The sequence below is a fragment of the Pollicipes pollicipes genome, unplaced genomic scaffold (genome assembly GCF_011947565.3).
Source record: "Pollicipes pollicipes isolate AB1234 unplaced genomic scaffold, Ppol_2.1 Scaffold_4219;HRSCAF=4965_pilon_pilon_pilon, whole genome shotgun sequence".
In the NCBI taxonomy this organism is placed as follows: Eukaryota; Metazoa; Arthropoda; class Thecostraca; order Pollicipedomorpha; family Pollicipedidae; genus Pollicipes; species Pollicipes pollicipes.
This window is the reverse complement of record NW_023596448.1, coordinates 9,583,717-9,611,449: the sequence shown is the minus strand read 5'-3', so window position 1 is coordinate 9,611,449 and position 27,733 is coordinate 9,583,717. Positions and strand designations below refer to the sequence as shown.

The window sequence follows — 27,733 nt, the reverse complement described above, 5'->3', positions numbered from 1 at the left end:
ATGCTGGTCCTCGCGGCGTTGCGTGAGTGGATCGACGAGAGCTTCGCTGCCCGAAGGACAGCCTAAGGGATGTTGACGCTCCTTGTCGAGCTTTGTGACACTGTGCCTACACCCTTTGTGCCTATACTCTTTGTGCCTACACTCTTTGTGCCTACACTCTTTGTGACGTCGCCTCAATTCAGGTCTGGTCTCTGGCAGGCGGCGCGGGCATCCTGGAAATTGGAGATATTCGAAGTCAACTCCAGACAGGAAACATTTACTCAAACCGCTATGAGTGCTGGGTTGGAGCAATTGGAATGCAACGGGGCAAGGGCGCTGGCGACGTGAATGACGTCACTTAGCCCCTCCCCGTAACCGCCCCTCCCCTCGCGGCTGACGACCGGCGGTCCGCGCGCCCGTGGGCGGGATTGGCTGGGTTTTCCCCGCGCTGTCCGGGGTGTCAGATGCAGACAAGCAAGCCAACTCATGATTCCCCGCCGTCGCCCTGGCCGGCGGCGCTCTGTAGCAAGGAGCGCGGCGGCGGCGCGCACCGGCGCTGTTAGAGGCACAGTTCAGGTGGTGGTGACTCGTGCTTCAGACTGAACATACGTCGCATTGGTTCTTTCCCATGTCCCCCATCGAAGTTGGGAATTCCCAGCCCCTCTACGACCGCTGGAGGGGCTGGGGATTCCCAAATTCGTTTTTGTCGCGTCCAATTGGCCTACGGCATGCACGTGTATCACATTTTCGCATTTCAGAAGTCATTTGCAGGTCAGGATGTCCCGCGTTCTAGTTTGACTCCTCCAATCCTAATGCGAGTCCCCGCAATCGCAGGAGACGTAGTTATTTACACCCGTGTCACGACGGGCTAGGGGTTAGAGGCTTTGAACTGCTATACTGAAACACGGCCGCATCCAGAGGGATCTCCTTGCCGGTGGTCTTTCGCTTAAACTCCAGTCCTGCAATCTAAAGCAATGCCTTCCGGGTGATAGTGTTACAGTTCACACCGACTGGACCGTTCGCCGAAAATCAAAATGGCCTCTTGCGTGTCAGCGAGAGTGAGAACATCACGGTCAAAGGGTCATTCTCATCTCCTCCAATTGGGCGCGTATCTCAGGCAGTTCGATCGAATCGTGGGTCAAATGACGCTCGATCGGCGCTGTAGATTTTCCAAAATTATTTTTGCAATCAGCTCAGGTAAATGAAAACAGGGCCAAGGTTAATCGCTTTCTCAGGAAAGTCCGTCTGCTGCATATACCTTACCTTCTCCCTTTTCTTGTTTGGGCAAGAGGACTAATGGTAAAGTTGGGACACCGTAGTACTTCAAGCTGAGTACGAAACCACCCTCTCTCTCCCCCTGTCGCATGGAAAAAAGGTCAACGTCGATTATGGCGTTGTATTATTCTACTGTACCATTGCATATGTCCTGATCACCGATGTCATCATTAAAGCAGCTATCGCAGCCGCCGAGGTTTCGACAAAACGTTTTCTGGAATGTGTATCCTACTGATCCTTGTACACCACAGTAGTGCTGAGCCGTAGGCTGCCATTACGCAGTGCCCACAGGCGGCTCTCCACGTAAAGCAAGGCACGACGCACGCTCAACTTCAACGGATGCCGCCCCTCGAAAAGCACACATGGAAACACACGGCCATGGCGGAGGCCTTTTTCGTGGCACACAAATATAAGCACGCTCTCGTGGTCGCGTGTCGATATAAACGTCGTCTCAATGGTGCAATGGCGAGGGCGTGAACGATACGGAAGCATGCAGCGCAGTGATGCCTGCATGTGGACACTATCGTCCCTATCGTCAATACATCACGCCACCCATCCGCCGGAAATGAGGACAAAACCCACTTGTGACAGCTTGTCATCCTCATCCCGCACATCGAACTCGCGTGCTGGCTCCACCCCATCCTCCAAACCGCACACCGGAGTCAGCGAGCTCAACACGGCACACTGGAGTCAGCGGGCTCAACACCTCACACCGTAGTCTGTGGGCTCGACACCGCACACCGGAGCCAGCGGGCTCGACACCGCACACCGGAGCCAGCGGGCTCGACACCGCACACCGGAGCCAGCGGGCTCGACACCGCACAGCGGAGCCAGCGGGCTCGACGCCGCACACCGGAGCCAGCGGCGCTACGGGTCGTCAGGCAGGCGTTACCGCTGCTTGGCCTTCTCCGGGTCCCACTGATCCTCCGGCTGCAGGCGCTGCTCGGCCTGCTGCCGCAGGATGTCGAAGTTGTTGAAGCCGGCGCTGGAGGTCATGGTCCGCAGCTGTAGTGTTCCCACGCTCGTACCTGGAGCGACATGGGTGCGTGATTGGTGCGGCATGTTATCTGATCCGTCGTGCCTGCTGATCCCAGAAATCCAGGACAAATAGGAGTCGCTTTCCAATGAAGCTGCGAGTGAAGCAGTGCCTGGTCAGCCAGCGCCACCTACTGATTTAAGACAATACAAACTTGCGTGAAAAAAAATGGCATACCATTCCATAAATAGTTCAGCAGTCGGCAGGACTCCCGAAGTTTTCCCAAACTAGCTCGCGTTCGGCAACTGTCGGCCACAATCCGGGTTCAAATCAGCGTAAGAGACTTGGCAAATGACCACATGACCAAACAAAGTACCACACACCCAGCAGTCGTTTGCTAGTTCAATCAGTGGCAAACCGCGAGAACGGTTATGCCCCTTACTAATCGGAGCGCTCGTTGGCATGGACGGTGTCACGGATTTGGAGTTAGGGGAGTCGGCGGGATTTTCGGACAGGTCTCCTGAATAAAATGGTGCCTCCTCACGGATGGGAGGGGGTTGCTAGGTAGTGTCGTATTCAAGGGGAGGGGTACCAAGGGCATGCGCTCCTTTACCAAACTGTTTTATGCATTATATGCAAGTAAGTAAATTTTGATAATTAGATACAAACAGAATTGGCCTTCATCCAGTGGAGCTTCAGCAACCTAAAGCGGGGCCCCGTATTCTAAAAACGGCTGTCTGATGCATAGGGGGCCTTGTAATCTAAACAGGGAATGCTTTCGATTCACGAATGGGGCCTTCCAATATAGCCTAGAGACCTCGAAATCCAAAACTTGGACATCCTGATTCCAAACGTCGGACATCTGATGCCTGCAAAAGGGGCCTCCTGAATTTAGATGGTGCCTCGTAATCCAGAACAGAGTCTCCTAGGTTCGTAGCGGGAGCCTCCCAAGCAACCAAAGCGACCTCTTTAATAAAACCTTGGGCCTCCTAATCTAGAGAACTGACGACCTTATTCATGAAAGTGTCCATGATCCAGAAAGTGGGACTCTTCATGTAAAAGCGTCTGCTGATCCCGATCGCTCTCAAGTTCAGTTACGGAGGGGTCGTGAACTTTGATTTTGGTATCTACGGGTAGCTACAATGCCATTAGTTTGGACCTCTCAGAAGTTTTAGGGAGGGGCAAAAACATACTTCTGCCCCTTGCTCACCGGCAGTGAGGTGGGGGGGGGGGGGGGGGGCACTGCTCCTACTGCCCCTCTGCCCCCCTCCCCCAGCTGCGCCGCCCCTGCTTGCAGACAGCCAACTAGCACCCAACTCCCTCCCGACAGTAGCGCCTCGCAGCGTGCCGCCAAATCAGTGTCGCACTGGCGACGCCCCTGTTACAGGGCGGGCCAGCCAACCAAGGCCGCGCCGCCGGTGCATGGTGGGGTCCGAGGCGGGGCAGACACAACAGAGTGGCGCCGATGACCTTGGGAGTTCGCGACATCCGCCGCGCGCCGTGGGCCGTGCTGACTAACCGGGCTTCCACAGCCCGCCGGAACGTGCACGAGCCACGTCTGTTCCGGAAGCACTCCCGCTGGGCGGGCCGCCGCCGTCTGAGCGCTGATTCGGCGGGGTTTTCCTGCACCTTCTTTAAGGAGAGAATAGGGACGAGGCCGCATGGGCATTACGAGGAGTGGACAAGCGGGACCACGTAGAAATTTACGGTGTGGCAGCCGGGCTGACCTGAACTGCAGCTGATGACAAAGAAAAGGCAAATGTCTGCATTCCTACCGTAGGTATGTTGGTCGCACGATAATCTTATGCGAATCTGGTTGAATACTAACGATCTGATGTGCCACTTCACTATGCTAAAACTTAGTTTGCATGACGGCGCCTGCACGAAAGTGTCATGGCATAGCCATAGTCTCACGACGACAGCAGCAGAGAAAGCCGAAACGCAGCTGACCGAAAGACTCACGCCTGCAAGTACAAAAGGCTATACAGGAGCGTCATCCACGTATACACCCCATCCCACCGGACGGGCTGGCGCAGTTTGAGGGGCTGACTTGGCGAGGTTTCCCTACACGTTCTTTGTAAATGAGAAAACGAGAACGAGAGCTTATTGACGACGCTGCAAGGAAGCGCCCACCGTTCACGTTAACCAACCAGCGGCACCGTGCTTTGGCCGCAACAAACACGGTCAAGCTTTGCAGGGACTTGCAGGGTCCAGCAGCGCCCTGTCAAACACTAGCCAGCTGTCAAACATTAGCCAGCTGTCAAACATTAGCCAGCTGTCAAACACTAGCCAGCTGTCAAACACTAGCCAGCTGACCACTGGCCCCACGTGGGCGGGGGCCGATCTGGGGGAGGGGAGCGGTACTGGCCATGGCTCTCAGCACCCTGAAGGAGCCCGCAGGCTCCGAAGGTGCCCACAGGCGGTCAAACAGACGCATTTTTTAAAACACAAAACGTAGCCGCATTGGACCTCGTTAGGCTTCTAGGCGACCAAGACCAGGCGCAAGCGATAGTGAAGAACCCGTGAGCAGACGAGGTTGATTATTCCTTGACTGAAATGGTGATTGTTGCGGGACATTTTGAGGCTTATTACGCTGTACAGATGCTTCACGCTGTTCTCGGAGGCCCTACATGACCAATTTCCCGATTAATCCGATCGCTGACGAGCCTTCCGTGCTGCTCCTGACTTCTTTGCATTTTCTCGTGGACCCCTGCGCGGCTGTTGCGGCTCTATATGCTAGCATACCTGGGCACTCTTGTCGACGATGTTGACGGGGGCCTCTTTGTTGGCCTTCCGCGGCACCCCCGATCGCTCAGGTGCCGTCCTCATTGGCCTTGATGCCTTAGTCTCAGAGCAATAGGTGGATCTGCGCCGATGAATTCTTATGCGCAACTGCCGAACATAATTTTACGTGCCGCCGACGTCGTATGTGACATTTCTGTTGGTTAGTAAACTTGTGACACTTGTTTTACTCGTGCATCACGTTACCAATACATTTTGAGTGCTAGGATACTTGTATTCCTTCAGACAAAGTAAATATCCTGCGCTAGCCATCAGTCATTGGTCATCAGTTCATCACATGGATTAGGCGGCTAGCCATAAATAAGCTCGGAACCAAGTTCATGCTTGACTTTGATGGTATTTAGCAGCCAACTTAAGTTGATTTTGCTGTGCAGCTACGCTGGCGCCGAGACCTACCACGGCCCCCGCTCTGGACACCGCCTCCATCCGCGCGGTAGACTACAACGCTGCCCACCTTAAAGGGAATGTTCTACATTTGAAAACGTGGAAGAAAACATCACATATGATAAAATAAGGTCACTTACAGCTATCGGTTTAATCTTCAGTGGAAAGGGCTGCCCTGAACAACGCAGTTTCTCCGTTTGGCAAATATGCTTCTCACCACGTCAACGTTTGATGACGACACCGTCCCTTGCACAGCACCGATTGAGAGCCAATTGACGGCCGTATTTGATATATATATATATATATATATATATATATACATATATGAAAAAGCTTTTGCGAACGCCAGACATCAACGACTCGACAATCATATTTCGTTTGGTATTGATCACCGAACGGCCAATGGAACTGCAGGATTTCAATGACGTTATTATGAGAGAGAGAGAGAGAGAGAGAGAGAGAGAGAGAGAGAGAGAGAGAGAGAGAGAGAGAGAGAGAGAGAGAGAGAGAGAGAGAGAGAGAGAGAGAGAGAGAGAGAGAGAGAGAGAGAGAGAGAGAGAGAGAGAGAGAGAGAGAGAGAGAGAGAGAGAGAGAGAGAGAGAGAGAGAGAGAGAGAGAGAGAGAGAGAGAGAGAGAGAGAGAGAGAGAGAGAGAGAGAGAGAGAGAGAGAGAGAGAGAGAGAGAGAGAGAGAGAGAGAGAGAGAGAGAGAGAGAGAGAGAGAGAGAGAGAGAGAGAGAGAGAGAGAGAGAGAGAGAGAGAGAGAGAGAGAGAGAGAGAGAGAGAGAGAGAGAGAGAGAGAGAGAGAGAGAGAGAGAGAGAGAGAGAGAGAGAGAGAGAGAGAGAGAGAGAGAGAGAGAGAGAGAGAGAGAGAGAGAGAGAGAGAGAGAGAGAGAGAGAGAGAGAGAGAGAGAGAGAGAGAGAGAGAGAGAGAGAGAGAGAGAGAGAGAGAGAGAGAGAGAGAGAGAGAGAGAGAGAGAGAGAGAGAGAGAGAGAGAGAGAGAGAGAGAGAGAGAGAGAGAGAGAGAGAGAGAGAGAGAGAGAGAGAGGAGAGAGAGAGAGAGAGAGAGAGAGAGGAGAGAGAGAGAGAGAGAGAGAGAGAGAGAGAGAGAGAGAGAGAGAGAGAGAGAGAGAGAGAGAGAGAGAGAGAGAGAGAGAGAGAGAGAGAGAGAGGAGAGAGAGAGAGAGAGAGAGAGAGAGAGAGAGAGAGAGAGAGAGAGAGAGAGAGAGAGAGAGAGAGAGAGAGAGAGAGAGAGAGAGAGAGAGAGAGAGAGAGAGAGAGAGAGAGAGAGAGAGAGAGAGAGAGAGAGAGAGAGAGAGAGAGAGAGAGAGAGAGAGAGAGAGAGAGAGAGAGAGAGAGAGAGAGAGAGAGAGAGAGACGGTTTATTGACAAAAGCATGGCTTCGAGTATCAACTCATATAGCACATGTCCACAATATACATATGAAGCAGGACAGTACTTAGTTGACAATATATCTGTGTTTATAAGAGTGGTTATATGGGGAATACTTTATCTGCGTAGTCGCGTACCACAGCAAAACGTTTGGAGTGTGCTTGCGCTCCTGGTATTTCTGCCGGAGATCGCCACTCGCTGCTTCGGAAGCAGATCTCTATGCATGGGAGACGCTTGCATTTGTTTTCCTAGCCTTAGGCATAGCTTTTCTCTTCTGTCAGCGAGGGTTTCCATGCCCATGCGTTGCAAGATGTGCGAGAACTTTTCAGAATGGCCGAAGATGATTTTCAAGGCTCTCTTCTGCACTTTCTCAAGATGTTGCGCCTGCTTGGCAGTGAGTCCCGCGTGACAAACCGGTGCACAATATTCTAGCAGCGGCCGGATGTAAGTAACATACACACGAACCAGCTGTTCTTGTGGTGGATGGTACTTCTTCATTATGTAGAGCATATATAAAGCTTTCGATGCTTTAGTTACAATATCATCCACATGTGCTTGCCATGACATGTCATTTGATATTGTCACACTTAAAAGCTTAGTTTTGATGGCAGTTGGTAGTTTTTTTCCCTGAATCATGGTGCCCGGTAGTGCTAATGGTTTTTTAGCCGTGAAAAAAATGCATGACTTGACATTTGTCAGTGTTCAATATCATCTTGTTTGCCGTTGCCCAATCACTTATCTGGTCAGTGTGCTCTTGCAACTGGCAGTGCCGATCTGCTTGGTCAATTTGACACGCCTGGTATATGGTAAGATCGTCTACATACCTAAGTTGGTTGTCAATATCAGCAGCGGCACCGTTAACCATAGCCAGGAAAGCAACCGGGCCAACTAAGGTGCCTTGCGGAGTGCCGCATGTTATGGTTCTCCAACGACTCATGGTTCCATTGGCATCCTGACCCGCTTCTGTTGATCCTGCAAGAATGAGCAAAGCCACTTTGCATACCCGGAGCGAAGTCCCATTGCAAGCATGTTCTGGATAACTGTTGTGTGATCAATGAAGTCAAATCCCTTCTTAAAATCGTACATAACCATAGAAAATAATGTGTCTGCTTCGTCTAACTCCGTCAGCAAATCATGCAACAACCTAATTAGATGGTGTGACGTTGAGACACCTTTCATATTTCCGTATTGGCGCTTATCTATGCTCGGTTGTATGCACTTACCCTCTTTACATTTAGTCAACGCCCTTTGTTGTTTTCTTTTCCATAAGCACCCCGAGTGAGTTGCCTGCTTGGTTCGGCTTCTTCAGCAACTGGGCTACCACTCCTTTCCTTCTCACATGTTCTTGTGCCTCCTTCGTTTTTTCCACCTTCGTTTACCTTTGATTCAAGTTCCACGGTGGAGGTCACTTCTAGTTTTCTTGCGACATACGGTCCATTGTCGCGCTTTGGTGTACTTGCATTGTCTAAATTCATCCTTGCATGTCTTGCCTGCATTTCAGCACCTAACTTACTCCCAGCAGCTACCATGGCGGCTCCGCATAAAACTCCCAGCTCATTAATGGTTTTTGTTTGGTCTTCACAATTTCTGTGTTGCCGCTTCAGAAAGTCAAGATCGTGGTCAATTTGTTTTACAGCAAACTGAACGTCTTTCAGTCCTGCATATTGGCCATCAACCATCCTTTTCTTCTTTTCTGCCTGTATATCCTTAAACACAATGATCATTTCGGCTAACTGCATTGTCAGACAATTAATCATTTCTTCTTGGCTGTTTACTTGGTTTTGCAGCAGTTTAAGTTGGTTGCGCCATTCCACCGTTTCCATTTTGGTCATTCTTTAAAGGCTTGCAATTAACCAAATTGGCCTATCTTAAAAAACGAAGTGACAGCGTCGCGCCAGCACGTTTTCTAAGTAAATTTTGATCAGTCTTCTCTGGCTAAAAAAGTAGTAGCCTTTGCGTCCGATTTCACAAAAACTCACCGTTTTTAATATTCCAGAGCAGTCCAAATATTAAACAGCAATGTCATGTCCAGCGGCCACGAAGCTAAACTTCATTCCTGCACGATTTTAAATGCAGATAACACTACCCGGGTACAAAAAAAGCACTAATAAAACTGCCTTAAACACGGAGCCGCCCAAAGCTCAACCGTCAGCTGAACTCTCGTCAGCTGAACGTCATGACGTTATTATGGCGTCATGGTTGTCTGAACGTTATTATGACGTCATGGTTGTCTGGGCGACCTCAAAAAGGTCTCCCGAAATAGTCTGTACATCTTCGCGGACGTTTAGCTCAGAAACTAGAATGGTTTGGGTCTTAAGAAGGACAAGGCTTTAAACTGCACCGAATGATCTCAAGATGGCGATTTCAGTTCAAAACCCGATCAAAATGTGGAACACTTCAGGTCAGTCCAGTGCGCACTACGTCGTGCACTATCTGGAAGAGGGTTCCCGCTGCTGGTTGGACTCACTTTGGGCGCTCTCTGTCTGCTGACGCCGGAACTGGTCCAGCTCTGCGGCGCTGCACAGCGGCGTGTCCACCTGGTACGTGCTGTTGAAGCGGCTGTAGTCCACCGAATAGGTGCCCGTGTCCTTCTTGAAGTTGATAATGGGCTCGAATCTGCCGACCACGGATGTCGGGTCAGGTGTAACCTAACACGCACTTTCGGGCCGGGGGCCACCGAAAATACACCATCAGGTCAGGAGTCACCGGACACACACTTTTGGACCAGGGGTCACCAGACACCCACCATGGGGTCAGTGGTCACTGGGCACAGGTACTGTCGAGCCAGGTGTCACCGGACACATACTATTGGGCCAGGGGGTCATCGGACACCCACCATGTGGTCAGTGGTCACTGGGCACGGGTACTGTCGGGCCGGGGGTCACCGGACACCCACCATGGGGTCAGTGGTCACTGGGCACAGGTACTGTCGGGCCAGGGGGTCATCGGACACCCACCATGGGGTCAGTGGTCACTGGGCGCAGGTACTGTCGGGCCGGGGGTCACCGGACACCCACCATGGGGCCAGTGGTCACTGGGCACAGACACTGTCGGGCCGGGGGTCACCGGACACCCACCATGGGGCCAGTGGTCACTGGGCACAGGTACTGTCGGGCCGGGGGTCATCGGACACCCACCATGGGGCCAGTGGTCACTGGGCACAGGTACTGTCGGGCCGGGGGTCACCGGACACCCACCATGGGGCCAGTGGTCACTGGGCACAGGTACTGTCGGGCCAGGGGTCACCGGACACATACTATTGGGCCAGGGGGTCATCGGACACCCACCATGGGGTCAGTGGTCACTGGGCAAAGGTACTGTCGGGCCGGGGGTCACCGGACACCCACCATGGGGACAGTGGTCACCGGGCACAGGTACTGTCGTGCCGGGGTTACCGGACACCTACCAAGGGGTCAGTGGTCACTGGGCACAGATACTGTCGGGCCGGGGTCACCGGACACAGGCTTTGTCGGTCGGCACTGCAGTTGTTCGTCTCTGGCAGAGGGAACTACAGGAAAGCTTGTCCCGGATCTCCAATCCACTAAATATGTGCCGGAGGGGAAAGCTTCATTACTTGCATTACTGTCGAACTGCGGCGGGATTTTTCTCTCAGTCTTTCGCAAGGAGACCTGATCTGTCGGCCCTCATTCTTGAGCATGGGCCATTTAGATCCTCTGTCCACATTCTATATTTCAAACTGACTGGTTCGCAACAGAACGGGATATTTTCAACAAGGCGTGACATGTCCGTGGGTGTTGGGACGTTGATGTACACAAATTTGCAGCGGTGCGCCTGAGAACAGCGTTTTACATCATGTTCGCATGAACATGTCAGCCACGGCGTGTGCGCGCAGTGGAGCAATGAGGCATGAGTGCCTTGAGCCGGATTCCCAGATAATCAGCACAGTCACACGACTCAGATGGCGTTACCTGTGGCTCCAGAGGATCTCGCTGCAGGCGTACAGCAGCTGCAGTCTTTACCTGTGGTTCTAGAGGATCTCACTGCGGGCGTACAGCAGCTGCAGTCCTCACCTGTGGCCCCAGAAGATCTCACTGCAGGCGTACAGCAGCTGCAGTCCTCACCTGTGGCCCCAGAGAAGTCTCACTGCAGGCGTACAGCAGCTGCAGTCCTCACCTGTGGCTCCAGAAGATCTCACTGCAGGCGTACAGCAGCTGCAGTCCTCACCTGTGGCCCCAGAAGATCTCACTGCGGGCGTACAGCAGCTGCAGTCCTCACCTGTGGCCCCAGAAGATCTCACTGCAGGCGTGCAGCAGCTGCAGTCCTCACCTGTGGCTCCAGAAGATCTCACTGCAGGCGTACAGCAGCTGCAGTCCTCACCTGTGGCCCCAGAAGATCTCACTGCGGGCGTACAGCAGCTGCAGTCCTCACCTGTGGCCCCAGAAGATCTCACTGCAGGCGTACAGCAGCTGCAGTCCTCACCTGTGGCCCCAGAAGATCTCACTGCAGGCGTACAGCAGCTGCAGTCCTCACCTGTGGCCCCAGAAGATCTCACTGCGGGCGTACAGCAGCTGCAGTCCTCACCTGTGGCCCCAGAAGATCTCACTGCAGGCGTGCAGCAGCTGCAGTCCTCACCTGTGGTCCCAGAAGATCTCACTGCGGGCGTACAGCAGCTGCAGTCCTCACCTGTGGCCCCAGAGGATCTCACTGGGGATGTAGCTGCTGCGCGCCTGGGTCGTCATGGCTGTGGACTCGGTGGTGCCCTCCAACATAACTACGATCTCGAAACGCTCCTTGTGCAGCAGGTCCTCGGCTGACATGTGGTACAGCGGCGAGCGCTCGTCAATCGTGTGCTACCACGTTCAGCGGCCAGATGAAGAGGATGCTGTCTTGGCCGTCGTCAGGACCTGCCGGCCGGCGGCGCCATTTGTCACACCGACCAAGAAGCCATCACGCAAGACGAGGCACGTGCCATAGGGAAGTGAACGCGTTGCCAACAAAGCCTGTTTTGGTGAAGAAAGCAGGCTTGCTGCACGTTTTGCACCGCCATGAGAGAAGTTATACCTATACGGAGAAGTTGACCACGACAACAAGTAACACGATTGATGGGGCAATGAGCGGCAAGTATCCAAAGCCCAAACTAACTCAAATCGCGCTGTGGAGAAGGCACTCTGAGAGTTCTACATCACTCGTGCAGTTAATGCCGCGATAGACACGACGAATGTGATTCGTGCAGTACCTGTTGTCTCCGTTCTAGTTATAAGATTTTAAGGGCGTGTCAACTGCAATGGTTATTTGCGCGTGTCTGTCACCATTCTAATATAACCCGCCTGTTGCACTAGTATTCCCTGTAACTATTGCATTATCGAAACATCATAACTTCCACTGAACCCATTTCAGAGAGAGAATGTGGTGTGACATTTTCGACTGCGGCTAAAGCACCTACTGTTCCGCACTGTTTCGACTGTAACCGCGCATGTGTCGACTGCGACAGAATACCAGATGTCTCAGCTGCCACTGGTACTGACATTCGCGCTGCTGGTCTCACCGCTCCCACAAGCATCCCCAACAGCCGCCACTGCAGCCGTCCACTGACCGAGGTTGAGCTCCTCCATGTCGAACTGGAGGGTCTCGCCCTCTCGGGTGACCCGTTTCCGGATGATCTGGCCGCGCGCCGTGGCGCCGATCAGCGACGAGGTGCGCATGTTGCCCAGCCTGAACATGAGGCAGAGCCTGCCGTCGCGCTGGCAGATGACGGCGCTGCGCGAGAACAGCAGCGTCTGCGCCCTTTTCTTCGGCCGGGCCAGCTTCGCGAACACGATGCTGACCATCAGCGCCTGGATGACGAGGCCGACGATGCTCTGCACGCAGAGCAGGATCACCGCCTCCGTGCACTGGTCCGAGATGTAGCGGTAGCCGTAGCCGATCGTGTGCTGCGTCTCCAGGCTGAAGAGGAAGCAGCCGGTGAAGTCCTTGACGTTGAGCACGCAGGGGTGCCAGTCGGGGTCCTCGATGTTGTCCTTCTCGAAGTCGCCATGCGCGATGCCGATCAGCCACCAGAGTACGGCAAAGAGCAGCCAGCTGAGGACGAAGCTGAGGCTGAAGATGAGCAGCGTCCAGCGCCATTTGATGTCCACCAGCGTGGTGACGATGTCGGCTAAGTAGCGCCGCCTCCGCTTCGAGAGGTTGCCCTGTACCACGTTCAGGTCTCCGTTCTTAAAAACGACCCGCTTGCGCAGCTTGCGCGTGCTCATCCGGTTGCGCACCCTGCAGGAAGAGGAGACTGCCGGTTGAGCCACAAGACCGCAGCATGTGCGGGTAGCAAGTTTGCACTCGAGTCGATGTAGAACCAGAGCCAACTCAATAGCCACACCGAATTGGGAATCAAGACAGAGTTGAATCAAGTTATAACCACTTGATTCAGAATCGTTTCCCGTAGTTCAGTTATGAGCTGAAGCAGAACACGAACCAAAGATTGGAGGTCAATCGTTTTCTCAGTCTTTGAAAAAACTATCCTATAAAACTATAAACTATCAGAATCACATCCTATCAATGGGAAGTTTTTCATCCATGTAACAGGTGCCCATGCGATACAGGTAGCAAGTTGGGTTGGTATCATTTCGGAGAAAAGTATGGGCATTGGAATGGGCAAGACATTTACGAAATTTCGAGAAAATGCTCCAGAAAATACTTCACAACGTTACTGCTCGTGCTTCGTGTCGGAAGAATTAGCTTTATTCACACCATATCTGCAATTTTTCTCGTAAACGAGTAGGGTTGGATGTAAACGCTCCTATATACCATCAGTAACTTATAATAAATGATGTGGGAGAATACCAACGGGTGTGTAACGCATAGGCATGGCTAGCCAGGGATGTCGAACAGGCCGCCACAGGCGCAAACTCATTGCTAAGGAGTGGATTGGGTTAAGAAAATTTTAGCTGTGATGTCCTCTACAATCATCTGGGTATTGCCACTTCCAGCTTATCTCAAAGATATTTCCGGGATTTCAGCCATAATCTATGCTATGCATGCTATGCATCTGTCTGAAGCGTGATGCTATGGATCCATCCATTTAATGATGCATCCATGCAATAGATGTACCGTCTGCCAAAGAACGGTCCACCAGACGCCACCTTTCGCCGCGATCACGACCAATAAATACTTCGTGATAGGTTCGCCAAAGGACCCCCCCCCCCCCCCCTCTCTCTCTCTCCCAGGCCGGCATGCTGTCCTGCAGTGCGCGACCCACTCGGTGACAGCTGGTTATCGTCTGCAGTGCCGGGCGGGGGTGGGGGCGGGGAGGGGGAGCTCTCGGTACCCGCAGAGCTTCTTCCGAGCTGGCACGGGCCACCGCCGACGGGGTGTATCTTATCTGTCCCGCTGGAGGGAGGGGGTGGGGCGGGGGGATGCTGACCACCGCTCGGCCGTGCCGCTCCGATAACACCGCAGCGGGAGGCCGGGTGCTCGCCTTTGGCAGGCTGCTACATGCGTAAGGTGAAGGCATTGCATGGCGGGTGGACTTCATCATTAGGAGGGCGTGTTGTGTGTGTCACGCGCGCAAAGGACCATGAGTAGCGGAATTAGCGCTTAGTACCAGCCTGAGCGCCGCTGGCGTGCCTCCTCTACTGTGTATGTTGCTATTGCTCCTGATGCAATGTATAACATAATCCGTGTGATTTGTGTCACTAAGGCCTGATAATCCTGAGGGCAAGACATGCATGCATACGTGATTAGCCAATGAACTTCACCGAATAGCCACACAGGTACCAATTTGCGTGATAAACAACCGCGAACATTTTCTTCTGCCATGCATCCTGTCTACCGTTGCGCTCGTGCGCGTGGCAGTCAGCGTATCAGGGGAAGGGGGGGGGGGGGTGTCAGCAGGAGCAAACTGCCCACCCATGTTTTGAGGTCGGAGTAAACTTCTTCCCGTTTTGAGGTCGGAGTAAAGCTATTTCTTGCTCCCCCCCCCCCCCGCCCCGCCATAATTTCAGGTGGCCCAGAAGTGGTCTTCGGGTATGTGGCAGTACTTGCTTTTTGTATTATGAAAGCTAGCGCAGGGAGCCATGTTGGTCCGGTAAAGTCGCATGATGAAGGGAGTGGGAAAACCCCAGCCATCTGTACGGGCTTTGAAATGAAATAGCCATCTTGAAGATCATTCGGTGCGTTCACAGCACTGCCCTTCCTAAGGCCAAAGACCGTCTAGTTTCTGAGCTAGACGCCTGCGAAGATATGAAAAATATTTCGTGCGCACTATATAATGGCCATTCAGGCATGCATAACACTATAAAAACGGCGTTCACATCTTACCATCCCATTGGCCACGAGGCGTTAGAGCCCAATAAGAATATAATCGTTGGTTCGATCGCATATGGCGTTCGTAAGCACGACTTAAACTCAAGAGCTTAAACTCACGGAAAAATATGCGAGAACAAATTTCCTGCAAATCAAACTTTTCAATTTTACAATATCGTGCATACGATGTCATACCATGTAGCGTCACAAAACCTAAACAGACGTGTGCCTCGTACCACTTTAAATACAATGGTGTATCGTTTTATATGTTTTGACCATCTACTAATGATGCATGACTCCACGAATATAACAATGCCGGCCCGTTCCGTGTCATCGTTGGTTGCCGCCCGCCGCCCGCGCAGACCGTAGATCATCCTGCGGTTCTCATCAAAAACCGCCGTTTGTGGTGTAAAACACGTGCAATCGGTGCTTCAAAGACTACTGAGAATTCGAGCCCAATTGCACAGCATGTAGGAGATGTATCCTCGAAAAAGTTTACGGCGGAGGGGCCGCATCGCTCCCCCCCCCCCCCCCCTATCAGAGTGAGGGCTTAGCTCACAAGGGTATCGTTTTCTGTCCGTGAACGGTCTATTTTAGGCTGGAAATGGCTCATGCGAACACGGGAAAACTCTCGTGACACTTCCATGCACGGTAGGGCCCATGTCTGGTCCCGAAAGTACCCATCGTAAGCTCAAAAAGGCACGTCTCAGGTCGGGAAAAGGGTCCATCGTAGGCTCAGAGAAGCTCTTCTCAGGTCTGGAAAGGGCTCGTCTCAAGTTAGATAGGGAACCAAGATAGGCTTAAAAAAAACGGATAACTTGAAGTTCGGAAAAAGTCTATCTCACTTTTTGGGCCTGGGAAGGCCCCAAAAAAGCCCATCTCTGGTTTGAAGTGGGTCCATCGTAGGCTCAGAAAATCCGTGGCGGCGTATCCGCCGAGCAAACTGTCCCCGAATATGAGACTAAGGTCAAAACTATCTCTTCTCCCAGATTTCAGGAGGCCAAAATGGGCCCCCGTCAGGTTTTTGGAAGCTATAGGTTTATTGTGTGTCATCATTGTAAGCGTGGAGAGCTCGTCTCAGGTCCAGACAAGGTCAGTTTTAAGGCAGGAAATACACCTACAACCGTTTCAGGCACAGGAAGGCTTCCTTCCGGTCTGAAAGGGCCCATTGCAGACTCAGAAGAACCCGTCTCTGATCAGGACAAGTCCATCGTAAACTTATCGGGGTCCGTCCCAGGTTTGGGTGAGACTTATCGTGAGCACATAAAGGACCCTCTCAGGTCTGGAAAGGGACCATCGTAGACTCCAGAAGGGTTCATCTTAAATCACGAAATGGCATATTTTTGACTGAGAAAGCGGGATCTCAGGGCCGAAAATGGCCCATCTTAAACCCGAGAAGAGCATATATCAGATCCCACAAGCTCCATCAAGCTCCATCTTATACCAGGGTAGAGGCCACAGTTTTGGCAAAAGGGGTGTGGGAGGTACACAGCTTTGTCATAGGCTCTCAGTAAAAAGGCATCCCAAAAAATCACCAAATTTTGCTCATTTAATTTCGAGTGGCTAAACTTTCTAAATTTTTCATCATTATGCCGGTAAATGCGTTCGTTGAGGGGCCCGGGAGATTCAGCACTATGGAGAATCCTTACCTTTTGCGGACAGATGACCCCATAAGAGGGACACTAGGGGTCCACTGCCTTTCTCGGTCAAGGATGCAAGGGATTTCCATTCTAACCCACCATCCGGGGCACTTGCCGGCTACCATTCTAAAGACACGGTGGCCGGGCCGGACGGCCGCAGGGGGGGGGGGGGGGAGGGCCCAGAGGGATGCATCATGCATCAGTCCCCTCTCCTGTCTCCATAAAAACGGAATCCCAGTCGACTCGGGGTCCCTGCCAAAATATGGTCCCCTGTCAGGCGTACTGGCCTCAGGCGTCAGGCGGACCCCTGCCCCTTGAACAACAGACCAACACAGCGGTCCCTCATTGTCTTAGGAACCCCGACCAATGCAAAGGGTCCCCTGACCGGCAATCGCAGGCCTCAGCATGGTCCTGGTTTTGGAAATGGGCACTTGGCCGACGCGGGGTTCAGCGTTTACCCCTCCCTCATCCCAAAGACGGATATGCCGGCAGTGCTGCGTGGTGATACAACAGGGTGTTACAACATGTGGTAAAACCTTCGTGGTAGATATTTGTGAGCCTTCGCCGATGCTCTGTGATGCCCTGATCGTTTTATTTCTGCCACACATCTCGTGCTGTAGATCACAGGGTGCAGCGTTCGATAGTTAAACAGGTTCTTTTTAACCCGCTCCTGGCGGGGTACAGCGTTCGATAATTCGACAGGTTCTTTTTAACCCGCTCCCGGCGGAGATATTTTCACTCACACGCCAGGCAAATGTTGGCGGGCGCGCATGTATGTACACGCATACCTGTGCCTTGCCACTTTGCTCCTAACTGGACTAGGATCGCGAGCAAAAACCGGTTGATATGTTGATAATTGGGTGGCCCAACAGTGTCTGGTTCGGACCCTCCGGGATGAGCAGCCTTCCAGATCAAGAGTACCAAAATCAGTTGTGATCCAAGCAATGGCTCTGCGAAACAGAAACGCTATTTTTCAAGCTATACGGGTTCATAGTGATCTTAAAAATCGAGTACAGAGGAAACTGGTTTACATCAGCACAAATGTTAATGAAGCACGCCATTTACCTGGTACATCACTTGACCTTGGAAAGCCTGTTGGTCTATCCAGAGCAGCCTGTGCGCTCGGGAACAATAACTGTACACCAGTATGAAAATTATCATTGACCTGAAGTGTCCTGAGACATTTTTGTGCCGTAAATATGCACTGTGCCAGTAGTTGTAATGTTTTATAATACCTGTAATAATAGGTGTGTCAACAGGTCTACCCAACATGGCCACACTATTATGTTCCGCTTTCTTGCAAGCTCAAATGCGCCACTTGGAAGGTGAGTAAACAGCAGGCCCTCTCGCCCAGCAAGGGTTAAAAAACCGTTATTTGATATGCTGCCGCAGAATTTAAAGCCAGGGCGAGATGCCATTCTGCGCACAGGTGGACCGGCTGTGTGAACAAAGCGTAACCGCTCAAGAGCTGTGCAGCGCTTTACCATGAAGCTTGGTGAAAGCTACGATATGTTCGAGTAAGGCCGGCTATTACCAGGCTGTGTGATCTTCATGTATAGGGCATAATATAGGGCTCTGCGGTAGATACTAAGAACTTGATGTTAGATCCGGCTTACCCGTCAGATCCGTAAGACCTGTTAGATCCGTTAGACCCGTTAGATCCGGCTTACGACCCTTGATCCCAAATTTCAATACGCATAGGACCCTCCCAGTGCAGGGAGTGGTGCAGCCAGATCGTTGGCCCCGCTTGAAGCCCCGTATACGCCGGAATCACGTTGTGCTGCATGACAGGCGCTGCTGACCCGGTCGAGCCGATGCCGCGGACTGGGAGCGGCCAGGCGGCGTTCCGTGACACGTGTTAGGATACCTTCAGAGTGTTTCGCACTATTCTCTGACATCTTAGTCACTTTATTTCAAAACCGTTTTCATGGGCGCTGGGGAATTTCGGGCTCCAAGCCATGTCAGGCCGATGGACATTATTGTAAGCTAGGCCACGTCGAAGCAAAACGTGGCCGAACATGGCGTGGACCGGTAATGCGTTGCATATATTTACACTCTTGTTTGTTCGTGCCCTCCACATGGCGTGGCTACTACTTGATCCTCAAATGCTATCCGGCTATTATTTGTCATTAACAGAAGTTGAAGGTAATGACAAGGAAGTTCAATGTCGATCGCTTTTTATGTATGGACGCGGCAGTGACGCTTTCTTTCCCGCGAGTGACATATTTGACAGCGCAGACCGTGAAACGGCGCCTTTCTAAGTTCCCCTTAATCTGAGTAGTTTTACAACAAAACTTGTACCGGCGTGAGCTACTGGCATATGTTATTTTCTGTTTTCATCTGACTGCTGACCTGCCAGTGCCGCTCCGTCATCCGTATGCTCCTTTTCTGGGGGAGTGGGGGTGGGTGGGAAGGGTGGGGGCGAAGTTTTGCAGCTCCGCCATCACGGCTGGGTAGTCCTTTCCAGTATGGCGCTTTGTAATGTAATTCAGCAATCTGGCGGTCACCAAACTTGTTTTGGCTTTGCATCACACTGACTTTCAGGGACAGTGGCATGTTGCATCCAAAAAGTAATCCAACAACAATAGAGATAGGGTCAGTGACAACTGACCAGGTCAGCAAATAACTTAACAGATACGTATGGCACGGAGCTTGGACAACTGTATTCAGCGCCAAGGCAAGGCCAGCACAGAAAGTCCATTGATATTAGTACTTAGTACTTTGCCTGTTGATGTCTTGGCTTCCATAAGTAGTCTATCCAAAGTGAGTGGGTACCACGAATGGAGCTAGGAGCGGGTTCTATTAAATCTTAGGCCTGGTCTCCAATTCTGGTACTCATTCTCCGGGTCGCAAATTCTGGCTGCACCCTTATTACACATCACGTGACATGAAGTACATCACGCAACCTGATGACTGTTAACGAAGCTCAAATGATGAATTTGAGAGCTGTTTTACGGTCGGAGACCTGTGATCACTGCACAGCAAACTGAACACCGGCGCGGCCTGCACGCCCATGACGCTAACCATCGCCCCGCGCCACCTGAAACACGTCTATGACGCCAACTAACTGCCGCACTGCGCCACCCGAAACACGCCCATGACTTTAACACGCCACCCGACACCACTTCAGCATACACGCTGCGTGCTTGCCACGGCTCGCTAACGTACACTGACCCAGTCCGTACAGAACATCCAGCGTTATTACCGTGGAGCATTTTGCGGGAGTTGAACCCCGGACCTTTCCATGAGAGGAGCCATAGCAGGCCGCTCGGCTGCTGCCGCGTGCCCCACCTGATGACGGGCGTGTCGCCGGTGCTGTCGAACCCACCGACCGTGTGCTGGTATGTGACGCCATTGACGCCTGAAGAAATGTTCAGGCCCGAGAACGGCACGTGCTTTACGCCGTCGGGCAGGCGTAGGCTTCCCTGGCCGCTGGCGCTGTTTTGCTCCAGCTCCTGCTCCGGCTCCCGGTCCAGCTCTGGCGGCTGCAGCAGACGCCGGGCCGACCAGTCGCCGTCATCGGGTCCCGGCGGCGTCACCTCTGCCCCCGACGGCATCCCCTCGACTCGCTGTGACGTCAGCGGCAGGGGAGGGGCACGGCTGTCCCGGGACAGGCCCGTTGGTTCCCGCGCGCGCCGCGAGCCAGCACGCTGCGCACCGTGCACTGGGGAGGGGGTCGCCGCGTCGGCGCCGCCCGGTCCGCTGACCGCGCGCCGCGGGGGGAGGGGCAGGGCGATAAGGGAGCCGCGGCGGCAGGAACCGGCCCCGCCGCCGGCGCTCGTGCTGTCACACCCGACCAGCCCGACAAGCCAGCTGACGCATGCTATGGGCTGGGGAGTGCAGTGCGGAGCGTAAAATCAGTCTGATTTTTTTACGCGTGTAGTGCGCCGCTTTTCCCCACGCCCAATGAATCGGCAGAAACCGAGGTGATGCCGCCGGCTCATCTCTGTTGACGTCATATATACCCGAAGTTGAGAGTGCATGGATCCGAATGGCGATCTTCGAAGTGCGGCCAAATAATCCAGAAAGTGAGATCGATCCTAGCAATTGGCTTCGGTTGGGGCCTTTATCGTGGTGTTTGTGAAACAACCTGATAACATCATGTCTAGCAATTCCGGGCGTCACGTATGGTTTCGGGAGACATCTTATGTCTCTTGAAATATCGTCATATGCGCGTGTTGTGGCCTTTATCGTGGTGTTTGTGCATATGTGTTGTGTTGCTTACATTCACACACTCGGTTATGGCGGTATTCTTCAAGGGAATGTTCCCCATTTGAAGAAATTGAAGCAAGCATCAGCTGTGATGAAACAGGCTCACAGAGTTGCACCACATCTGAACCTGTCAGATGTGATGCATCAAGGTGGATTACACGTCCTATTGGATTGCACGTCAAGGTGGATTACACGTTCTATTGGATTGCACGTCAAGGTGGATTACACGTCCTACTGGATTGCACGTCAAGGTGGATTACACGTCCTACTGGATTGCACGTCAAGGTGGATTACACGTCCTACTGGATTGCACGTCAAGGTGGATTACACGTCCTACTGGATTGCACGTCAAGGTGGAATACACGTCAAGGTGGATTATTACACGTCCGGACTGTTCATGTTTCATTAGGTCCTTGCATCACGTATAATCAGATGACTCCGTAGCTGGTCGGGGCAGTCGCAATGCGCAGTAACTTGAGATTAATCTCACCGACCAAAAGCTGGGCGATTCGTCACGCCGAGTAAGCAGCTCGTTTTAAAATGTGTTCTGATTTGTCTTGAATTTAATCGTGTAATCATTACCAACCTTAGGTCATTTCTTCTAAATGTTTGTATCGTGAAACGGCGTGTTTTCAACTTTCGATGCAACAACCGCCGGCACTTGATATCTCATTGGGCCAGCCCCTGTTGTCGCTACGCTACTGCACCGATATGGACCGCTATCCTAGCTCAAGTCTCCTCCTTGGGCCTGCCCTAGGATAGAGCAATGATACACCTGCTTTCACTACGCTACTGCACTGACATGGACCACTACCCTAGCTGAAGTCTGCTCTTTGAGCGTGCCCTAGGCTAGAGCAATGATGCACCTGTTATCACTTCGCTTCTGCACCGATATGGACCACTACCCTAGCTGAAGTCTCCTCTTTGAGCCTGCCCTAGGATAGAGCAATGATACACCTGTTGTCACTTCGCTTCTGCACCGATATGGACCACTACCCTAGTTCAAATCTCCTACATTGGACCAGCCCTAGAATAATATGAGCAATGATACACTTATTGTCATCCCGCTACTGCACCGACGTGGACCGTTACCCTAGGTGAGGTTCCTTCCTTGGGTCAGCCCTAGACCAGAGCAATGATATAGTCGTTGTCATTACGCTACTGCACGGATATGGACTGCTACCTCAGGTGTGGTCCTCTAAACGACTTCCTGCTCATTAGTCCATCTTTGCATTGCTGCTGCTCATTCCACCGTCAGTTGCCAGCCAATGGGCCATGTTATGACATTCGCTATTTAAGAGTATCTTGAAACTGTTGCAAATAGTGTAATCAAGTTGTAGCAGCTTCGAAGATCCTCTGATAAAGCTCGACTAAAATTTTCAGTGCTGCGATGTATTAGGCTCAGATGAGCCGTCGATGTAAAGATCTGTCGACTTTCAGGCATGAGAGGGACATATTGTTCGAAGAAAAGTGCTGAATTGCAAACCCAAGACCACTAAAATTGGTAAGAATCTCGGCCAGCGTTCTGGCAAGGGCACTACGGCAGCTGCAGGCCATTCAAGATTACGAGATGTTCGTATTTTTCCTTTTCGCCTCTTTTGTTACGCTCCACTCTAGCCAGGGCCCACCAAAGTATTTGGCTGTCAGGCTGCATGCGCCCATCGACAACCACATCATATTGTCGTGATAAGATACCACGCCCAAAAGGCGTGGTATCGCCTCGGCGTGGTATTGCAAAAGGCGTCCTTCGTCGCTGTCTGGTGTCTGCCCCGCAGCATCTTTCCGCCCAGCACGTAAACCGAGAGCCCGCGAGGCCAAAGAAACAGTCATGGTCAGCCAGCCCAATAAGTTACGCATGAGTCTGAAGGTTTCCAGCTCCGACCTTGAAAGCCGCAAAAACCGCTCGGTTCCACTGGTCACCTGCAAGCCCTCGTCATCCCTGATACGTCGATGGGGCAAGTGGGGCACAGTCTGCGGCGGTCCCCTAGTGGCAGCGTCTCTCGGTATGAGACCCGTGCCACTTTCCGCTTTGTAGCCGCGTCACAGCCGCCCTGAGTCACAGCCCGAAAAATATGGCTCAGCGCGAGGTAGCACTAACACTGACGGGACACGCGAGGCGACGTTGACAGCACCTGGGCGGGGATTCCCGGGCCGCGCAGATGACGGGCGCAGGGCCGCCGCCATGTTAATCTCGACGTCAGCTGACTGTGCTCGTGCCATGAGCTGCCCGTGCGACTGCACATACCGCCGCCCGCCGATCGCCGTCGGCCGCTGTTGGCGCATCAGTCGCGGCCGAGCGGTGGATGGGGTGGGTCTGAGGTGCCCGGTGTGAGGAGAACGACGCATCCGCTGGCCGACCTGATTTGTGACGCAGCGTGAGGAGGCGTGTGGGAAGGTGAGTGCAGCTGGCCGCCCCGCCAGGATAGTTGGGGTGGGACTGCATAGTTTGAAGCTCACGAAGATGTCATTTAAACCATTCGGTGCGTCATTTTCAGCGTTTGTTTTTTTAAAGAAAAGATGCAAAGCTGAAGAAGTGTTGCCAAAAGTGTGAGGGGGGAGGGGCTTTAGAGTCGTGCCTGTCTCTTTCCTTGCGTGAATAATGTGTTACAATATCGACAAGGCACGGAATATTGAGTAGAAGTGGTCTCTGACCGACATGGATGCCACCATTCGTTTGCTTGTTTATCTAACTCGCTGTCGTCAATGTCGGTCAGAGGTCACTAATATAAAGCATTCCGCTTCTTGTCGGTATGGGGACTCATTCTTTGGACGGGGACAAGGCCGATGTCCAGGCATGCAATTTAGAAGACGTCTTGCATTTGTCGGGCTCTGGAAACAAAAGGGTTCCCTGTCGCGGTCTGGTTCCATCACTACCGGACAGAGGATGCCATGTCGGCAAGGGGCCTCGAATCCGCCAGGGCCACATTCCCCATTACCAACAGTAATCCGCAAGCTACAACCTACAACATCAGAGACAAGTGCGTTGCAACTGCTCAATCCACTTGGAAGATAGTCGCTTACGCGTGACGTAGTCCTTGTGACGTCATAGGTAGTGACTCATGTAGATACTTTGCCAATGGGGAACGCGGCGCAGAGCACATTTGCTGAAAACGGGCAGGGACGGGACCACGAATATCCTAGATCTCTGTTGTTGGTCGATAGAAGTATAAAACAAGAGAAAAATGTTGTCAGCCCTCCAACCCGCCAATTTTTGACCCTCAGGAAGCCGCGGGCTTTTAGCGAGGTTTTGGACCGGATGTGACAGGTTTTCGCAGGTAAAAATTTAAGGGGGCGAAATAATGCATTTGTTGCCATTCTTTGAAAAGAATGTGTCACATTTGAAGGCAGCGATGCAAGCATCTGATATGATGAAATCAGGTCATTTATAACTATTGGTACACTTTTTAATGGAAAAGACTAATTAAGACAACACAATATGTCTGCTTAGTAACTATGCCAAGCAATGCTTCATTGCTTGATTACGTCATCGTACTGGCACGACATTGGTTGAGAACCAATTCACGGCCGCCATACCTGGAAATCGTGCTCACTAACGCCGGATATGAATGACTTGACAATGATATATCTCTTGGCCTTCATCGCCACATGGATATAGGGGAGGCAGGATGTGAATGGCGTTATTATGGCGTCATGAATGTCTGGTTGAATTCGAAATAGTCTCCCCGAATTAGTCTGCACATCTTCGCGGACGTGTAGCTCTGAAACTAGAGTAGTTTAGGTTTTAAGAAGGGCGGGCTGTGAACTGCACTGGATGATCATCAAGATAGCTATTAAGCTTCAAGTCTTATACAAAAGTAGAACACACCCTTTAAGTTTTGAAATATTCGCAGAACCAGGGTGTGTTATCAAGCACAACAGTTGTGACGCAAACATATTTTTATTTGTACTGGAAGAGGACTAGTTACAGAAGACACATCCTAGACATGACACACCAGTAGCCCAACTTACACCAAGTGGACAGTTTAAAGCAAACACCTCACTGAAAATTGGAGACTAACGGCAAAAATGTTTCAGAACATTGCTTATTTTTCTTCAAGAAAGTTTCAAACGTTTTACGTAAGCTGTTCTAATGACTGCTGGTTGTTTAAAGGGAATGTTTCACATTTGAAGATAACGAAGCAAACATCAGACGTAATAGAACAGGTTCACTTGCAACTATTGATGCTCTTTTAGGTGGAAAAGACTTCTAGACAGCACAGTTCTTTGTTGAGTTAATATGTCCCGTAATGCGCCATGGTTTGACTTCGTCATCATACCTTGCACAACATTGATTGAGAGCCAATTGACCACCGTTATATCTGGAAATTGTGCTCACAAACGCCAGGTATAAACGCTCCGATAATTTTATTATTTGGCCTTGATCATTGCATTGATTATCGAATGGCAGGATTTGAATGACGTTATTATGACGACACGAATGTCAAGATGATTTTGAAATACTCTCCGCGGTATCACTTTCCCCATTTTCGCGGTCGTGCAGCTCAGAAAATAGAGGGGCAGGGTTGTAAACAGCACTGACAGGTATTCAGGGAACGACTTGGGACTTTGGACTTATATGGGACTTTGAACTTTCAGTTCAAAATCCCATATAAATGCGGAACACTCCCTTCAAAGAGCATTTTGACGGGAACGCGTTCTACGGAGGCCGTTTCCAATACTCGTGCCTTGCTGACTTTGCCTTCTCATTATGTGAGCTACACAGAGTCTGCGATTATTTCAATTCTGGATGACCACAGACAGTAATTGTGGTGTTTTCTTGGACCCAGTGCACACGTGTCTTCCGACTCTCAACGTTCGTCAAGTGCACGACAACTGACGCGCGTGCCACGGACAAGGACAGACTGCCAGCACCGCACCGGTCTGCTCGGGAAGGTGGTCACGCCTGCCTCGTTTTAGGTCATCTTCAACTTCAGGCTGCCATGGGGAACAAAGCCAGCACCGCAACCCAGTGGGAGGTGCCCAACAGCGACACTGGAAGCCTAGATCATCGCAGTCAGCAAGGGCCAGCAGCGCACGTGGAACGCTGGGCTGAACAGATGGATACGTTGAACGCCGCCAGAGAGCGACAGGCGGTGATCCAGGAGGCAACAACTGTGGGCCGCCGGGTCACGCCTCACATCACGTTTAACCCGCCCGCTCCGTCCGTCCCTCCCGCCCGTCCAGCCCCGCCCGCCCCACGGGCCCCCCGCCTGCCCGAGCTCTGCTCCCGCCACGGCTCGCGCGAGGGCTGCGTGGACGCCAACTGCCGCCGACTGCACCTCTGCCATCTCTTCCTGGCGGACATCTGCAAGTTCGGCGACGCCTGTCGCAACGGACACTCGCTGACCACAGTGCATAACCAGGTGAGGCGAGTGCGGCGCACGTGCAATTTTCTCGCCGCAATTTTTTGCGTGCGGCGAGGAAATTGCCAGGCTTGACGGTAGCATCCCTTGACGCCTCATGCCGTAAATACAACAGCATGAATGCTCGAGCGGGAACACGAGGACAACAGTAGTGAGTTAGCAGCGCACCGGGAAAGACCTTTTCTGCGTGGTGCCACGTTACAGTCTTTGAGGGGCGTGTTCGAAGTGCGCCGTTTTTTCTCTTTACATTCCCGTAACTTGCGTAGCAATGCATGTAAAACAGTAGCATTTATGTCCGTATGTAATCCCGTGTTTCTGGCAACTTAAACTACGATCTATCGTACTTGAAACGTACAACACACCTTTGTCAACCATTGTACGTTGTGGGCGTGTAAAGCGACTTGCTTGCTGCGCCATGTCTTTCTCACTTCGTTTAAGTGATGAAAAGATTCCACGCGTCCGGCAAAAATTCCGCGAGTTGCGGTACAGGATGTTTGTCGTTGTCGTTTGTCGTCACTGCACATACCAAAAGGCACAAAAGCTAGGGGCATGACGTCATGTGTGATGTCTGCGGCTTATATTCTTTGTCGTCCGGGTTGCTGCCAGTACACTCAGTGACGTCAGTTTGCTGTGACATCAGTTTATGAGGAAAGGTGCGCGAAATCATCTCGAGCCGTGTTTTGCAGGTGGTGTGCAACAGGTTTGGACTTGACACCAGCCGGGAGCTGGCGGCTGTTCAAATGCTGCGACTTGCCTTTCAAGAAACTGGCCGCATGCCGGATGAAATCCGTCACAAATATCTGGACGTTTGCTACAAAGCCGGTTCACCGAACCCATGCCAGGAGCCTCTTTGCAACAGGCTGCATATTTGCAGGTAAAATGCTGTTCGACACACATGTCATGGTTTCAACTGCACATGCTAGCCATCGAACGTTGGGTCTATATCACAAAAGTAGAAGCAGGAAGTTTTATGAAGCCCGCTCGAAAACACAATAGCCTCTTATGTCAGCTTACCCTATCTCCCTGTCCGCCGTTCACTTTCAGGCCAGATTCTTAAACCCCGTTAAATGGGCGACAGCCAACCTTGGCTGCATGCCCCTGGCATTCAGTTCGCTTTGAAGCAGTGGCCTTCTTCGTTGTGTTGCGCTAAAGCTGTTGTTTGTAAGGCGTTCAGGACCCTGACCTTGATCGTTCTTGCAGAATGTTTGTAACGGGAAGGTGCAACCGACCTGCATGCAAGCATGGACACGACCTTCACACCACGCACAATAATGACGTGCTGAGTCGTCATAAGGCGACCAGATTGAGTGATGCTGCGATTTTGGACCTCCTTCGCGAGAAATGCTCTGGCCGACGTCAGGTACAACATCGTCACAATGGTGTCAAAGTGTTATCAAAAGCCCAGCGGGAGACAACGTTTTTCTACTCTAACGTTGGAGAGAGAGAGAGAGAGAG

The 27,733-nt window shown here is 52.0% G+C and overlaps 2 protein-coding genes across 2 annotated transcripts; one reads left to right on the top strand and one right to left on the bottom strand.

Moving 5' to 3' along the window:
* Window positions 1-1,361: 1,361 nt before the first annotated feature.
* On the bottom strand, window positions 1,362-20,350 carry LOC119095534 (G protein-activated inward rectifier potassium channel 3-like). The gene is given in 6 exon segments (XM_037218388.1): window positions 1,362-2,282; window positions 9,275-9,423; window positions 11,452-11,618; window positions 11,620-11,672; window positions 12,362-13,032; window positions 19,995-20,350. Coding segments are annotated over 6 exon segments (1,446 nt in total). The 5' UTR covers window positions 20,261-20,350; the 3' UTR covers window positions 1,362-2,142.
* Window positions 20,351-23,184: 2,834 nt separating this feature from the next.
* Window positions 23,185-27,733, top strand: LOC119095345 (uncharacterized; the record flags this gene model as incomplete). Its single annotated transcript, XM_037218199.1, is given in 4 exon segments — window positions 23,185-23,310; window positions 25,833-26,278; window positions 26,965-27,152; window positions 27,479-27,733. Coding segments are annotated over 3 exon segments (866 nt in total), but the record flags the coding sequence as incomplete, so codon positions are not given.